The 17474-nt window shown below is 36.6% G+C and overlaps 1 protein-coding gene across 3 annotated transcripts in view; it reads right to left on the reverse strand.

Moving 5' to 3' along the window:
• The window catches only part of MYO16 (myosin XVI), a 402721-nt gene that overhangs the window by 108255 nt on the left and 276992 nt on the right, over positions 1-17474 (reverse strand). For all 3 annotated transcript variants that reach the window (XM_074815323.1, XM_074815322.1, XM_074815321.1), the window contains exon 21: positions 9543-9615. In XM_074815323.1, coding sequence (XP_074671424.1) covers positions 9543-9615 — 73 coding nt within the window. The remainder of the gene's footprint in view (positions 1-9542; positions 9616-17474) is intronic.

Consider the following 17474-nt stretch of genomic DNA (forward strand, 5'->3'; position numbering starts at 1 on the left):
CTTTTCAGACTAAACTAGTCACATATTTGTTTTGGCCATAGACTATATCTTCCATGAATAAAGTATGTAAAAGCAATTCCACCAGCAAGCCATATTTAAAAATATGAAATATTTAGCTCAAAACTACATGGCTTAACATCCAGATGAGAGAAAAGAACCCAACTCATGTGTAACAGTTGTCTGAATTTTCCATTAACACCTCATGCTAGTATTGTCAAATTGCACTTGCTATACAATGAAATAGGCTAGTGTGAATAACAGTAAGAAGAAATAAAACAAAACCCCATTTTATAACCAAGTGTCTGTTATTAGCTGCATTTACCAATGTGTGATAGTGCAGACAAAAGACAGCCTTGAATAAAACCACTATTTTTTTACAAGTGCGATTTCTAAAGATTTAGATTGTTATCTCAATTTATTAACAATGAAAGTATAAAATTGACTTGCATTCTCTACTTATTTTATGGAAAAAGACAGGTTTTTTTAACTCTGGCAGGCAAAAGAAGCTTTACTGATCACTTTTCAAATTATAATTCTAATTACAAAATCTTTTCAGAGGCTTCTTAACATTATTTTAAAAGGGAGACATAACATTACAAGCTTATACTTCACAGGATATGTAAAGCCTTAAAATGATGCATGCTGTGTATTTCTTTATTTGCAAATAAGTTATTTGGAGAACCATGTCATTTAATTTTACAAGGTATACTTCACTATAAGAAAAGTTGACAAAATCACTATAAACTCAAACTTACTTTTTATCATGTGCCAATCTCCTAAAATATATCAAAACAATAAATGTACTCAAGGACCTGACTGCACAGCAAAATTATTAAACTACACAATTGGAGCCAAAGGGAAAGACTGTCTCAGTCATATCTTAAAAAGATCTGCTAAATAGCATTGATTTTAACTGCCAAAAGTAAAAAGCATATTATTTAGTTAAAACATTCATACATAACATGCTGGGCTGGTAAAGGAAAAAGAAAAATTTATAAATTCTACTGATCGGTATATTGTGGCATACACCGGTGTGCTTTTTAGTAATATAAGCAACACTGTCATTCAGTTTGACAGATTTGCCATAATGACAATAAGGTTCTGCAAACCAGACCAGAAAGCAAGCTCAAGCTCTTACACAAACTGCAAGCTGCTTCTAAGCTGCTCTCTCTAGCAGTGGCTGTGAGTAACAGCTTTGCAGAATGAGAACCAGGAGTCCCCCCCAGCCAGGGACTGCTGAAAAGCAAGACATTCTGATCATCTTTCAGAGTTTTATACAACCTTCTGGGAAAAGGTAATAAAATGAATGTTTCAAATTAAAAGCTTGACACAGGTTGACATAATAATTAAAACAGCTGAAATATAGAAAACAGATGAAAATTAACTAAACTAGCTTTGCTAACCCAACTTCTTTTGTTCTATGCCATAGGAAGCATTATATAAAACAATGACAATTTTCTGTCCAAGGATATGAAAAGTTCAGAAAACTAATTTTTTAAAATATGTATTTAATTGCACCCATGAAAATTAGATGGAAATACAGTAGTAATAAAAGAAAAAACAATGAAATTTTTAACTAAAATATATGTGGGAATACTTTTAAGCTGTGTATTTACTTTATCTTGCAGTATTACTCAACATTACCTATGGTACTTTTTGTGATTAAACATTGTTAAACTGTTCTTTACATGCCTTTTATTTGCTTTATGTCTCTTCTGTAAGAAAACCTCCTTTCTGTCTTTCTTTCTAATCCTAACTCACTATCATGTCTCAGTGAAAACAAATACACCATCTATTTGTCCAAGTCTTCATTAAAAAGTACTTCTAGAATATTATTAGAAGAAAAAAAAGAAAAATTATTCAAGTATTTAAACAAGCAACTTGCAGTATCATCCAAATTGTAGAATTTGGGAAATAATATAGTGGCATTTGTTAAAAGCAAGAAGTATTCATCACATTAGACAGTGTTAGCTTCATCTAGCTTCTTTTATACATTTGACCAGTTAGTAGTATTAAGTATAATCCAAATTCAAATTTAGGTAGAAGACCAAAATTGTGCTGTTCTCCAAAGACAGAAAAGCATCTATGAGTAATGAAATTTTCCTGCTCTTCACTTTATATAAATAACTATTTGAAAAGGCATAGCCAAAAAAAGGAAATTTGTGGAAAGAAAACTTGGTGACTGTCAATCAGTGAGGGAATGATAGATTTAAACATCCTTTGGAAAGCTCATTTACACCCTTTGGTCATGCAGAAGGATTAGCCCTCTCAAGGGATGCATATTCAGAGCATGGAGTAAAGCTTACAGCTGTCATATCAACACATCTATCAAGCCGTATGTTATGGGCCAAGATGATGAAGCTACAATACCAAGTTTAATTTGCAAGGATGTGCTCTAGCATTTCTCAAAAATGTAATTCTAAGATAGTGGAAGGCAGAATCATCTATTTACTGAGGTTGGACTCAGAAAATATTTTTAAACCTAAAGTTGATAATCACTTATTTCTCAGGAGTATCTTGATCACTGTTCTCCCTTGTATCTGCTACCCAAACATTTCAACATCCTTTTTCTTATGTAGATTACCAATCAGAATATTTTTAATGAATATATAACAAACCCAGAACCCATTACATCTCTTCCTTTGCCATTTAGAGGCACAAGATCTAACACAGAGTTCTTGTTTTTCATGTGGCTCCAACACAAATTCAAACATAGTCCTTCTGCTTTTCTGTTAGAACTTTATTTTACTGGGAATTCATGTAGTCTCTGGGGTCAGTTGCCATTAGCTGATCTGTGTTCCTCAAATAAACTAAAACAGAACCCAGTACTATATGAAATTTTTATTATGGATAGCTGTCACCTGAAAAGCTTTCCACGAAGGAGGGTTTGAAAAGCCCCTCCAAAAGGGACACAATTTCAATACAAAGTGGAATAGTCCCCCACTTGATTTGGTACATATAAAAGTATTAAACAAGAAAGCAAACAAACATGGTAACAACTGTCTTTCCTTGAAAGAATTTGGAATTAAAGATACTGAAATAGTTCCAAATTATTTTTTTCGCTCATACTGCTGGCCAGAGCTAAGTACTATAGGATAAAAAAGGGTGCTGCTGTAGAAAAGTAAAATATCAGTTAATAAAAGTCCTTGTGAAGCATTTCACCAATTGATCACAAACTGAATCTAGCTGGGAATATCAATTTAGGTGAGTGATTTTATTTTTGGCCACAAAGTGTCTACTGTAAAACAATAAAGAAAAAAAAAACATTTTAATGTCAGGTACATCATAAACTATCTTTAAAACTGAGTAACACTGGTTTTCCAGTGGCTGACTGGAACACCGGACAGTCAATAGTGTCCTGCACAAATGGAAAAAAATGTGTGCAGACTGGAAAAAAGACCAAAAAGACTGAGAGGGAACAGGGGTACACCATGACAAAAGAGCTTACTTACAGAATCATTCTGGTTGGAAAAGACCCTTGGGATCATCGAGTCCAACTATCAGCCCTACTCTACAAAGTTCTCCCCTACACCATATCCCCCAACATCTCATCTAAATGACCCTTAAACACATCCAGGGATAGTGACTCCACCACCTCCCTGGGCAGCCTATTCCACTGTCTGACCACTCTTTCTGTGAAAATTTTTTTCCTAATGTCCAGTCTAAACCTCCCCTGTTGGAGTTTAAAGCCATTCCTCCTTGTTCTGTCACCAATCACCTGTGAGAAGAGACCAGCACCAACCTCTCTACAATGTCCTTTCAGGTAGTTGCAGAGTGATGAGGTGTCCCCTCAGCCTTCTCTTCCTCAAACTAAAGTCCCAGCTCCTTCAATCTCTCCTCATAGGATTTGTTCTCCAGGCCCTTCACCAGCTTCATTGCCCTCCTCTGCACTCGCTCCAGCACCTCGATATCTCTCTTGTATTGAGGTGCCCCAAACTGGACACAATACTCAAGGTGTGGCCTCACCAGCCATGCAGAGTGTAAGATCCACGGGAACTGGGTGGAAGAACAAATTAAAACACAGGATCACCAGGCCCCTGAGGGCAGGAATAGGCTTTTACACCCCCCCTCAGCTTTCCCTGGGACCCCACCCACACCCTGCCCATGGGTCTGGTCCCAGGAGACACCATGGCAGTGCCAGTTTCCAGCCCTGTCTCCAGCTGCTCCTGACAGGACCCCAGCCCTGGCTCACTGCTCGCAGTGTCAGGGCTGCTGATGGGCACCACTACCGGCCCTGGCTCTGTCCACTGTGCTGAGGTCCTGTGGGATGGTGCCCATCAGGGAGGGCATGGCCAGCCCTGCTAGTGCCCGGCTCCCTGATGCTGAGTATCAGCTGCTTCTCACTGCTCCACAACAAGGATATTAAAACCTTGCTGTGCATGGAGGCTAGCCCTTGTTAAAGGCTGAACTAAGATAGTAAAGCAATGTCTCTCATCCTATGGGGAATAAGGAATGCCCCAGCACTGGGAACTGCAGGGGGAGGTTCTGCATTCAAGTCCCTTCGTAGTATCAAAGCACAGTGTGCACCAGCAGCTGCCTATCCCCCAGGTCAGTACAGAGGCAAGCAGGACCATCTGTCTGGATAGGCAAACCCAAAGAAGGATGATTTCTTCTGCATAAAATAAAATATTGGAATGCTCCTTCAGACTGTCCGAAATTCTTGTCTGCTAGCACTGAGACTGCAATGACTGTGGAAAAGTCATGTAACTTTTATCTATTTGTATCCATCCATATACAAAATAGGCAACATGAGCTTACATTTGGGTAGCTACAAGTGGTCTAATGGCTGAGGCAATGCAATTTAATAAAAAAATACTCTGTTATGGCTGTTTTGGCTAGAAAAGGTCACATGACAAAATTAAATGAAGTCTCAGCAGGGTTAACTAAAGAAATAACATGCCAAGAAAGTTAAAACCTACTACACCTAATTGTAAAAGTAGGTGAAAATTCCTGTGAACACACCTGGGTTGTACAAGCTCTTCTGCTTTACCGTGACTCTGAAGTGGAGACCTGAGTGGGGCAGGCAATGCTCTGTGCTCTGGGAGCCAGCTGGCTCCTATCAAGAGAGATACTGCAGAGATGCTGCATGGAGCTGTCATGGGAGCCATGTCTCTCCCAGTGCTCTACTGCATCACACAGGTAATGTGCACATACTTTAATGGGTATAGAGTTGAATGGAAGTCAAGAGACACTTGACTGTTCCAATGACCTGTGGTCCTAATTCAGATAAATCACTTATATTTCCTATAAAAAGGATATATACATGCTTTCTTCTGCAAAACTTAAGAGGCCTACAGAGGCAAAATACCATGCAAGAGCTAAACACGTTATTTAGCAAGAGCCAAATATTTTTTAGGTTTACCACTTGAATTAGACATCAGAGAGAAAAGACTACTAGAGTCCATTTTATTTAACTGCAGTATTGCTCTTTATGATGCTTCCACAACCACAGACCTCCATTTCTGTAGAAAGACCTGGCTTTCTGCAGGGAGAAGAAAAGTTACGCTTGCTACTCTAAGGTCTGGTTTTTCTGCTGTAATACAGTGTTCTTAGAAACAGGGAAAAATGTACAGGCAACTTTATCAACCTTCCTTCCTGCTTATCGCTTGTTATGTTCATTGGCCATGAGTTCTTTCCATTTGTGTTGCATGCTCTTGCGGTCAAAGAATATACTAGCATAAAGGTATAATGAAGATAGCAGCATTCCTTGACTACACTATTTGAAGTTGTGCTGTAAAGGAACTATGAATAAGATCTAACCTAGTTTTAAACTCTACCAGAAGAGAAGCAGACATTTTTTTACTTTTAAAGGAGTGCAGATTAAACTGTAAACAGATATAGTCCTTCTCAAACAAGGAAACTTAATAAAACATTGGAAACTAACATTGAAAACTGCCATTGCCATTTTTGGTGGAGCACTCATATTTCCTGAAATGATCACAAAATGAAGGCCATTTCTGTATAGAACAGGACAGAAAAATCTGTGCTCGTTTCTGACCATGTTCCAGTGTGGCTATATACAAAGCTGTTCTGGCACAGCAGGTATGCAGCTGCTCTAGGAAAATGCTGTTCCCAATCTAATGATCACTGCTGGGAAGTGATTGTAAATTGTAATTGGGGTGAGCTAAAAGTGTACTGTAGTCACTTACCATAGCTCAGCTGATGAGCAGTAACTCACTGTGTCCTGGTAATTCAGAAGCTTTCAGTCTTTATTGAGCAATGACTCCCTCAGACTGTGGCTTCTAAAAACACTGTCCTCTGTCTTTCAGCTTTTAAATTTCATACCAAAAATCACAACTCCACTCACTGTCACTTATTCCATACACTTACTGTTATTTTAGAATTACGTGTCCTATTTTTGCTATTAGAAATGAAATGTATCACACATGTTCTATAAAATGAAGGTTTACCAAAGCTCACCAAGTACAAGGAAAACTGAACACTTAATTAATACTGTTTTTAACTTCTAATGCCTTCTTCTTTGTGGTCTGGAGCACATGTCGTATGAGGAGTGGCTGAGGGAACTGGGGTTGTTTAGTCTGGAGAAGAGGAGGCTGAGGGGAGACCTCATCGCCCTCTACAACTACCTGAAAGGAGGTTGCAGAGAGCTGGGGATGAGTCTCTTCAAGTAATGAGCGATAGGACAAGAGGTAATGGCCTCAAGTTGCGCCAGGGAAGGTTTAGACTAGATATTAGGAAGCATTTCTTTACAGAATGGGTAGTCAGGCGTTGGAATGGGCTGCCCAGGGAGGTGGTGGAGTCCCCATCCCTGGAGGTATTTAAGAGTTGGGTTGACATAGTGCTTAGGGATATGGTGTAGTTGAGAACTGTCAATGTTAGGCTAATGGTTGGACTAGATGATCTTCAAGGTCTTTTCCAACCTAGACGATTCTGTGAGTCTGTGATTCTGTAATTGTCTATAAAACTTTTCTCCTTGTCAGTCACATCATTTTGCCTGCAAAAGTTACCAGATTCTTGGTGTAGACATAATTAACCTTACTCTTCTAGTTCTTTGACATCTATTGTCCTATGCATTGTTCGTGAACCGTTCCTAGACCAATTCTTTGTTTGCCTTTGACATTTCAATACTCTAATGCCTTGTTATTCCAACACACTCACTGGAGTGAACAAGTTATTCTACGTGCTTCATCCAGCTCCCTCTTCCTGAACCATCTGCAAATATAGTTTATTAAAATGAATTGCTTACATTGACATGTGATTTAGTGTCATAATGCTCTCTTAATTATGATATTAAACAGTCAATCAACTGACCTGATTTGAAGCACCAGAAAGATTCATGCAGCTGCTTGAAACGTCCCCAGATTTGGGCAGTCGGGGGGGTTTAATCTTTCTTGAAAACAGTTGTAATTTTTTTTTATCCAAGAAAGCAGGCAAACTTACCACAAAGAATGCCTTGCCTTACACTAATTTGAAACAAAAGGTTCATTTTCCCCAAATTACTTTTGTAATATCATTTAAAAATATGTTAATCTAAATGTGATGAAAAATTCATTTTTATGGTTCCTCCACTGTTTGGCTGTAACATACAACATTAATGTTCTGCAATCACAGGCCTTGACACTGGGCATGTTTGCAGACATGATGCAATGTTTTGCATGAGGACCCTATCTGGCCTAACAGGCTTGTTTCTCATCAGGGTTAACGAGCCCAGGCAGAATACTGAACTAGGCTGGACTGCTAGACAGCTCGAGCTTTTGAGTGCAGGCTGTTTTGGGTATGTCTGCATAATTACATTGTGCCATGTGGAGGTACAAACTGCTTCTCTTCACTGATACTGCAACCTATCACTTCAGGAATCAGATGTGTTAATCATATTATAGAGTTCATATAAAAATGAACTCTGTAATTTCCTCACCTCTATTCTATCTTTTCAGAAATGCAGTTCAGTAGGTATGCATTTCTGAGGTAATGACTCAGAGTATTACTGAATATTACTCAACAAAATGCATTCAGTCCAGGTGGAGGGACAGTAAGTGCCTCTTGAAATATATTTATTTAGAAAAAATAAAATAAAAATGCAAAGTTGACTTTGAAATTATCATGTTTGATATGCAGAAATCATAAAACAAGTCTCATATTTTCTCTTCAAGCCTCCTCTGCAGTCACTAAGCAGAAAATGACTTACCCCAGAAACTGGAATTCATGGTATTTCATGATGTCAGCTGCAGAACTTATATGAGTTTCATGACAAAAAACAATGCAGAACAGAGTCAAAGGAAAATAACCAGTAATTCCCAAGATCCACCCCTCTCTTTTGAGATGCATTTAAAATGCATAGAATACTTTATCCTTATTAATCAGTAGGATTTATGGAAAATTTTTTGCATATATTCAGTATGTTAAAATGTTTTTTATTTTTCACTTGATATTTTCCCCCAAGTAGACATTCACACTGAGGAAATGACTGAATATTGGCATACGTCAATAGTCTTTAATCCAGCAAACGTTCAAGCAAGGTAGAATTGTAACAGCAAAAAGAGTTTTGTGAGAAGAAACTGGAACGTGTTTTATTTCATTCTTACATGCTCTTTTGAAGGTAGAGGTAAGTTCACTCTGTTTGTGCTTTCAAACATTTGGAATTTGGGTAGCGATGTAAACATGCTACACAAACTGAACTAATGTGGCTCTATGACTTCTGTTTCACTCGAAAGAGAAAGTTGAGCCATAAAACAATGGATTGACTGGGATGAAAGGGCAAATTCTGATTTCAAAAAATAACAGGTCCTTTGTTGCTGCTGATGCCATCTCTATTCTTTTCTATGCTTTGATTTTCTATTCTGTGCTTTGATTTTTTCTGCTACATTACAGAATGAATGAACAACTGAACAATAACTTAGACATCTCTTTCAGCATGTTGTGTAGAGTTGCTAATGCTTTCTGAAATACGTAATTCACAAGAGCTTTGGTGTTCAGAGATGAATGTTGAAGGTGGGTAAACCATTCCATAATTTTCAAAAAATGTTTGATATTTAAATGGATTTTTAAGCATTCAGTGAGCTAAAGTTTAATTTATTTTCCATGGATGTAATTCAATTTTTTACAAAGTCACATGTTGTAAAGTCACACAGAGGTGAATCTGCCAGTAATGGCACTTAGCATAATGTAGCATTTTCATTCTATTTTTTCTCTAAGGCATCTAAAGACCTTTTGATCTTTCATCAATGCAGTGTATTGTCCACCTACTCACTGACCTAGTTGAAGTATCATTTCCACAAGCATGAAAACAGATGACACTAAATATTTTCCTCAGATTGTCTTTCAGTACTGATACTACCCCTCTTCCAAATCATTACAGTAGATGTTGACTAGATTCTTTTAAAATGATGAATAACTGTACAAAGCCTGGGTTTTAAATCACACCCATATAGGGGGAATAGGTAAAAAATGTTTTAAGAGCAAATTTTCACCTCCATGTACGTTTATATTCTGATCAAAACACTCATTTTGGCTAAAACACAAAACCTTAATAGAAGAATTAACATTAACAGTTACAGTAAATTCAGTAAAACATAGCCACTTACCTGTTCAAAACTATTCTTTTGAAATTCTTCAAATCCAAAAATATCTAGTACTCCAATTTCAAATACCTGGTCACTGGGAAAAAAAGATATTACAGATAATAAGAATTCAAGCAAGTGAATAATATATCTGTTGTTTCTGACAAAAGTATTTCTGTTCTAGGATGAAAGCAGGCTGTATTTCAAAAACACAGTGTGAAAGCAGACCATGTATACAACAGAATCAAAATTCCACCCACCAACCTTTTATATCAAACATAAATAAAAAAGCAGGGTTCAAGATTGTTTTAGCAGCCACTTTAAAATGCAAATTTGTAAGAGAAGGAAAAAATCTTAGTTTCTTTAAAGTCCAGTTTCTAAAGGTATAGGTATCTATTCACGCAGATGAGGGATAGCCATTTAGAGGGAGCTTCAAAACTGCTTGGTTGCACTCAGTTACTCCTTCCAGTTTATATTTCTTTGACAGCCAGAACTGCTCCTACTAAATGCACTTCAAGGGAAACCTGTTAAGCCAAAGTCCTCTCTGTGCCAGCGTCAAGTAGAGGCTGTGAGCTCAGGCTGCACAAGAGGTTACATCTCTCAGGGGAAAGAACAGTCAGGATTTGGCCATGAAGAAGACAGATGTTTCTTCTCTGTATATATAAAAGAATACTTGTTGGCAGTGCATCTAATTTGTCATGTGCCACTGCCTACATTCAGGGAAGGGCTTTTATTTTGGCCCAGTGGAAGGATTAAGGTAGGGCAGTCATTTGGACAGCAGAAATGGGAAAGGGACAGAGGTGTTATTATTCTGTACTTACTTGGGACTAAGTCATTGTAAGCTTGATCTGGAGAAGAAACTAAGTTCATATGGGGAGCCAAATTAATGTTTTGGGATATCCTGTTGCCTGCTTTGGAAGGATTTGAGAACTCTATATGAAAAGTCTGGACTCACTGAGGCTGGGTTTTTCTAAAAAGAGGGTTGCAGTCAAAAATTTGTTACAGTTTGCCTATGTGAATGCAGTGGGACTTTCTCCAGAGTGAAATGATCTGCCAGCAGGATGAAAGACTTTGCACTACAGTCAATGGCTCTCTGGAACAGGAAAAATCAGAAAAGGAAAAATCATTCAGCTTCCTGAGGAAAGAGATGGACACTTTCTAAAGCAGATGAGCTTTCCCTTCTCTTTGCCAACTGAATTTGTAAATGTATGGGTTTATATACATACAAATAATATCACAGCCTACTTTTTCTGAAATCTACTTTTCCTTCCACATTTCTCCTCCATGTTCCATGTTTCCTCTGTGTCTAAATCTACATGTATATCAGGATATAGATGTAAAGGAGAAAAAGATGATCCACTGCTGAAGTGCTTTAATATAGTTCTGTTACAGTCATTGTAAACACTACCATTTAATCAGATGAGGATCCAGCCCTGAAAATAAATTCCCATATAACAAACAAAAAAAGTAAAATCATAAAAAAATTGAGTACTACAAAGCAAGCTAGGAAAAACCATCCTCAGGAACTAGCAGAGCCTTATTCAGAAAACATACCCAAGAAGTTTGTCTTAATTTCTAGGCATACTAGTTCAATGCACTACTTATCATCACAAAAATGGTTTATCTGCGTAAATGTCAGACACAGAGTCGCATAATAAATCTAATCTAGAACGACTTTGTTAGGCAGGAGAGGTTATCGTGAGGTCGATTAGCCTCCAAGAGAATTTGTAAAACAAGAAGCATAAAGATATATCACCACCCCCATCTCTAGAAATGAGTGCAATTTAAGTTGTGTTTTAAAATGCAAACCTCTTCCTCAAGTGTTCCTGATTAGAGATGAGTGTACATTCCTTGTCACAACGTATTTTCAACAAAACCAGCCCTTTTCTCTAAAGAAGAATTAGACATTTTAAAAACAAACTAGCTCAGACTAATACTGAAAAGCCAGAAGTATTATGTTATTTAAATAAGTTTTGGAAAAAAAGTAGTTTGGAATTTCAGAATACTTAATAAGTTTTCATTCTTATTTTTTTTGGTCATTTATCTATAGCCTTCCTTATAGGAAGGCAAAACACAAACAGCTATGTAATACTGCACAACAGCTGAAATATCACATTATATTTCACAATTATAAAGAGCTACTTAACATGGATGGAACAACTTACCCCTTCTAAGTCTGATTCAATGAACAGACTTGAGGCTGGATTGCTTATATCCCAGTTGAGTGCCAGGACTGTTATTTTGTCAAATTAGTCTCTCTTACTTTCTCTCAAGGAATATATAAACATTTGTATTAGGAAAAGACCAAAACAGACTGTCTTAATGAGTTATTATGAATTAGGCAAAACAGGAACCTGGCCCTAGTTTCTAAAACTCCAGGTAGAAGCCTTAGCAGCCAGCCTATTGCCTACCTCAAACAACATTCTTTATCAAAACTGTGATATTTCCAAGAAATATCTTGATTTGCTGGAGATGCATTTGTTGACAGGTAAATAGGTCATCCCAATTTTTTTTATGAACTCTACTTGATAATCTTGGTCTTGTATTATTACAAGATGCACACATTACATGAAAAGAGCTGAAGGTTTTACATAATTAATATTTTGCCTACAGGGCAAATATAACAGAACAAGATGCTGTATCCTCTATAATAGTGACATTTTATTACTACATTGTGGCATTTATATGCAAAATCTCACCAACCATGATAGTAATTTTCTGTGGTAAATTATTGCTCAGATTTTGAAAATTAACTAGCAACAGACACCACAACATCAAAGTTAAAAGCATTGTTTTATATGTGGCTTCAAATTGCTTTGTTGTTTTTTTTTTTCTTCTTGTCTTCCTCTGTTTTATACCACTTTTCTTCTAGGAGGGAGGGTCCATATATGTTTTTCTTGGCTAGCTGTCAATCATATTAATTCCAGCAAAATTACTTTTCTTAAATTAATCATAGCAGAGATTCCCAAGGCAAAAGAAAGCATGAATGATCCCATGTTTACAAATGAAAGGGCAGGTCACTAGTGTCTAAAAGAACAAATATTAGAAAAGAACACTTTTTGTTCTGAAAAATCCCCTTATTTTACTTTATTCTTTTATGGCTACTAAGCATCAGTGACTCATTATGTTTCAAAAATTCAATATTTACTATGTATAAATAAAACAGCTATAGTTTTATTAGGGATTGAGACTTTGAGTTCAAGTTTGACAATATTTCCTAGCATAGAAGTTAGAAAACCAGTAATTTTCCAATCTTTGAAGAACATTTTTATCTCTTATACCAGTATATAGCTGTAGATAGTTAAAAACAGACATGGAGGTTAACCACAACCCATTTGATTTTTGTGATTTACAAAACAGCATTTCAACTGGTAATATTTTACAATGTCTTCAGTTTTGCCTTTTTCCTCAGAATGACATCTCTGTAAAGATGTCCTTATAGACTAGAAATACCTTTTGATCTTGTGCACTTAAGAACTGCATTATAAAAAAACTACATAAAAAGTCTTGGCAAGTCCTAAAAACAATACACATACAGAAGACATCCTGTCTGAAGATCTACTGTCTTGGCAGACATCTTGCCATTCATCAAGACATGCTCTTGGACCGTTCGCCATTACTGGCAAGGTGAACACAATTCCCTTTACAATCCTTCTGACCCATTGCATCAGACAAACCTATAGGATGTTATTTGATCACTTTTTTCATCCCAGATGGTTTTCAGCTCCGAAATCCATAGGGTTCATTCCCACTGTAATTTTTTGTAATCTGCCTACATAAAGCAGTGAGGTAAATCTGTTGAGGCAGGATGATCTAATGTGCCTTTTAATCTGCCTCAGATATGACGTTTCTTGCTCTTTCTCCAACTTCTGCCAGTAACCAGGAAGAAAGCCAGTAGGCTTATGTCTGATCTTGATAAACTAGAAGTGATACTGATTAATGAGGACATATTTCTAGGATTAGATGAAGTATATAACCTAGCCTTCAAATGAGGACCCTCAGAATCCTAATTAAGACTCCCTCAGTTCTCTCAGGGGGACAGATTACACCCGTTGTCATAAATACAGTTCTTGAGGGGAACAGGCTGAATACTCCCAGTTGGTTATGGTCTTCATCTCAAACAATTACTAAACCAAACTAGTTTCTGAGACTTTTGAAAGAGATTTTTTCAAGATTCTGAGATTTTTGCTGAGACTTGGTCTCAGTCATCTTGCTCAATTGAATTTTTTTTTTTTTTAATGTTACTTTACCCAAGTGTGAGAGGTACAGATACACGCAGCGGTTGCACACAGGGGAAAGAAAAACTGGTTCTATATCTGACAAACATTTCTTTGAGTGACTTGACAGGTATGGCAGGAAGGGAGAAATATGTTTGCTAATAGACTCAAGATCTATAGCCCTTTCATCAGTAACACATACTCTTCCCCAGTTCTTTAAAGCAAAACTTGTTCTATGTTTTAAAAAATGGCATTGTCTTGTTTAATGAAATACTGGAAATGATCCACACTGAAACAGATCTCAAAATATGATATTATGCACCATATTGTATTAGATGCTCTGTATTGTTTGTTTCAAAGACTTCCCTACCTCCACATATAGTGACAATTATCATTATGCTGTTCTGAACAGGATCTCTCTTTCTGTCCTTCTTGCACTCCCAGCACCCCTCTATTGGGTTCAATAACAGATAAATAAATGTTTTAGTTTATGCTCTGACTTTTTTCTTAAGATGGGAAGATTTATATCTCAGAATATCTCATTCTATAAATCAGATGAAGTGCATTAAAAAGTTTGTAAATGAGACTTCTGAGATCTCTCTTTTGCCCAAATAAGTGTTGCCACTGCTACTCTCTGGTAATACTTGAATTTTGCTGGGAATAAGATTACATGGTCAGAATACAGAAGCTTTCAGAAAATACCTATTTAGAAATATTCTATATGCTCTATGTGAAACAGAAGTCTCCTATGGCTGACGTGGTGATACACAGGGTATGGATGAATGCTAGCTTTCTTTTCTTGTCGGTAATAGAACAGGCATATTGGCATTAGCCCCATCTTCAGGCCACATAAGAGAGAAACTCTTTGCTAACTAGCTGATAAAACATCATGGCTTCTACTTACTAGCAGGCAGGAAAAACAATATAAAGATTTTCTCAAGCATATATACCTAATTAGCTTTCTTGCCATTAGAAAAGAAAAACAATATTTCACAAGAGTTCACAGACATACTTAAATCCCATAAATGTATAGTCTTCTTGCAGAATGAGTCAGGACCTCTTAAAACATCATCTTAAAATATTTTATTACTAATATTTGGATTACTAGATCCAACTTTGCCTAGGTGCAATCAAGTACCTTGAAATACCACATTTAGGCAACCATGAATGCTCTAGTCTCTTTTATCTACAAAACTGAAAATCAGCATACTTGTTTGAATGGAAGGAAAACAGTAGTAAACTTTGAAGAGTTAAGAGTCTTGGGAAGAAGTTCACCTAGACAATTTTTATAATAAAATCAGTAGAATAGGAAATCATTATATAAATATTAATAATTTTTAAAAAATAATTAGAAGCACCTGTGAGAAATTTTAATAGTTTTCTTCTAGTCCCTTCCTAGAGGTCAATTACAGAAAAAGTTTCTCCCCAGTGAATTTCTTTGAAACAATATCAAGATGAATAAAGTAATAAACCTCAAAGTACCTCGCAATCAGTCCAAACTAGCATCCATGGTTATAATTTAGTTCTAACCAGATGAAATCATAAGTAACTTTTTATGAAGGAGAACATTTCTGAAGGTGAATTATCTCACTTAGCACTATCATTAAACTTCATGCTTTATATTTATTAGATAGTATCATAGTGTAATGAATTTACCGGATTCTGGCAATACTTTTATCCTCTATACCTACCTCTAGATCTTGGTCTTTGCAGCTTTTCATAGAATCATCTCCCCTTCCCTTAGATCTAATGACAATCATCACTTGTATTTTGTCTGAAACCAGTCACAAGCTATTTCATGGCAAATATAAATCAATATTAATGACCAAAATCAAGTAACTTCACCATAAAAGTTAAGCCCAGGTAACTAGTTTCCTCAAAAATGCCAAAATCAAGTGTTTGTCTTGGAATTACTAAGCCAATAAATCTAATTTTATTGCTTTATAAATTCTCACTGAAGTGGGATGGAAGTACAGTTAAGCTACCTCACAACAAGAGAGCTGAGTTAGAAACCTTATTCCAGGTTTCTGACGAAGGCTTCATCCCATCAGAGAAGTAGGAACTGTGTAAATTTCTGACAAGGGAATGAAGTGTGGCCTGAAATGTATCAGCCTTATGTAGCTGCATTAGTTAATGTCTTAGGTGGATCTTTAAGCAGAGGTTTATTAAAACTGCACCAAACTGGAGGCATAATGCTGCTAATTGATAGAATTGCTAAGATGTATATGAAGTAAATCTGAACCACAAAGCACAGATTCATGAAACGACTTGCACTAATCCAACTTGCATCTTGAACTGTGCTATGCCTTGATTTACTACTACAGGTTATACAGTATGATTAGGCTAGACCAAAAAAAACCTGGGGGTGGGGGAGGTGTTTTCTTATCTTAAACTGGTTAACTCAGTTGAGGTTGAAATATCAATGAAGGATGGTCAACTTAATTTTCACTTAAAATAAGCTATTTAGCTTCAAGTTTAGAAAAGGACCTGAAGATTAATTTGGCCTGCTAAAATTTAATATGACTTGTCATCACTGCCAATATATCCTGAGCTGGTTAGCTTCCTTTTGCCAGCCTAAATGAAGAACTCCCCTTTTTCAAACACAGGTGTAATATAAAACTATTGCAAATTCCTCATTCCTGACAACATCAAACAGCTGTCCCATATTAGCTAGGACTTACAACATCACATGGTCCTCAAGTTACCACACAGATAGAAATCATTTCACCAAGAAGTATTTCCACAAGGTAGAAGTCACCTCAGGCACATGATTGCACTCAAAGGAGACTACAAGGTAGACAATATATAAACAGTTTTGACTTTCATCATTTGAAGATCCTATGATACCTGGGAATTATAGGTTTACATTGTTGAATAACAGAGATACACAACACCCTATTCTGAAAGACTGTAAGATATCAAATTTCAAAGTTGCAAAATTACACATTGAAAATTTGTTTCATATAATTTTAATAGATTTTTAATATACTGCTTCTAGATTTCTTCCTCAACAACCACTACAAATAAGCTCACTGCAATTAGGAATATCTGAGCTGGATTGTTGTCTGTCACAGACATGCACTGAGCTAAGCCCATGTTCTATAAGTCCCAGAAATGAATGGGGAAGAACTGAATGTGACCACATGCCACTGTCCTTCCATGTTATAAACACAGTATTTCAAATTAGGACATGGACTGGAAAGTTGCTCTAGCTTGGTTGTCCAGGTGCCTGCAATTGTAAGGGGCTGAACAACCAGAAACAGAGAAGTAAAGCCACTCCCTGTTACTGGTAAACCTTCCCTTTGCCTCCATCAGGAAGGTAGGCCATGTGGTATAATGATGGAAAGCTTTTATGTGAAGAAATGTCTGAGTTATTCAAGCATGGTAGCTTTTTCTGTTAGCTACATCTATAGAGGACAAATGTGATTTATTACTAATTGGTTTACAAATAGGTTAGGAATAAAAATAAGATTGTGAAGTCTTCAAACTCTAAAAGAGGGCACCTGATAAACGTTTGTCCTATGAAGCCAACACAGATATAATCCAAGGAAAAAATACTTATTCTTTTTTGGAAGTTCCACATCTGTTGCTTGTGAATTTCCATTTACCAATAATGCCAAGACATCTGTACTTAGTGTTCTCAAGAAAGCTCACCTGAGCATGTGAGATGTTGAACCTTGGTTAAGTCACATGTATATGATCATCTAATTAGGTCTATTGTCTTAGTCTGCTACTTTGA

This window comes from Strix aluco, chromosome 2, assembly GCF_031877795.1.
Source record: "Strix aluco isolate bStrAlu1 chromosome 2, bStrAlu1.hap1, whole genome shotgun sequence".
Taxonomy (NCBI): domain Eukaryota; kingdom Metazoa; phylum Chordata; class Aves; order Strigiformes; family Strigidae; genus Strix; species Strix aluco.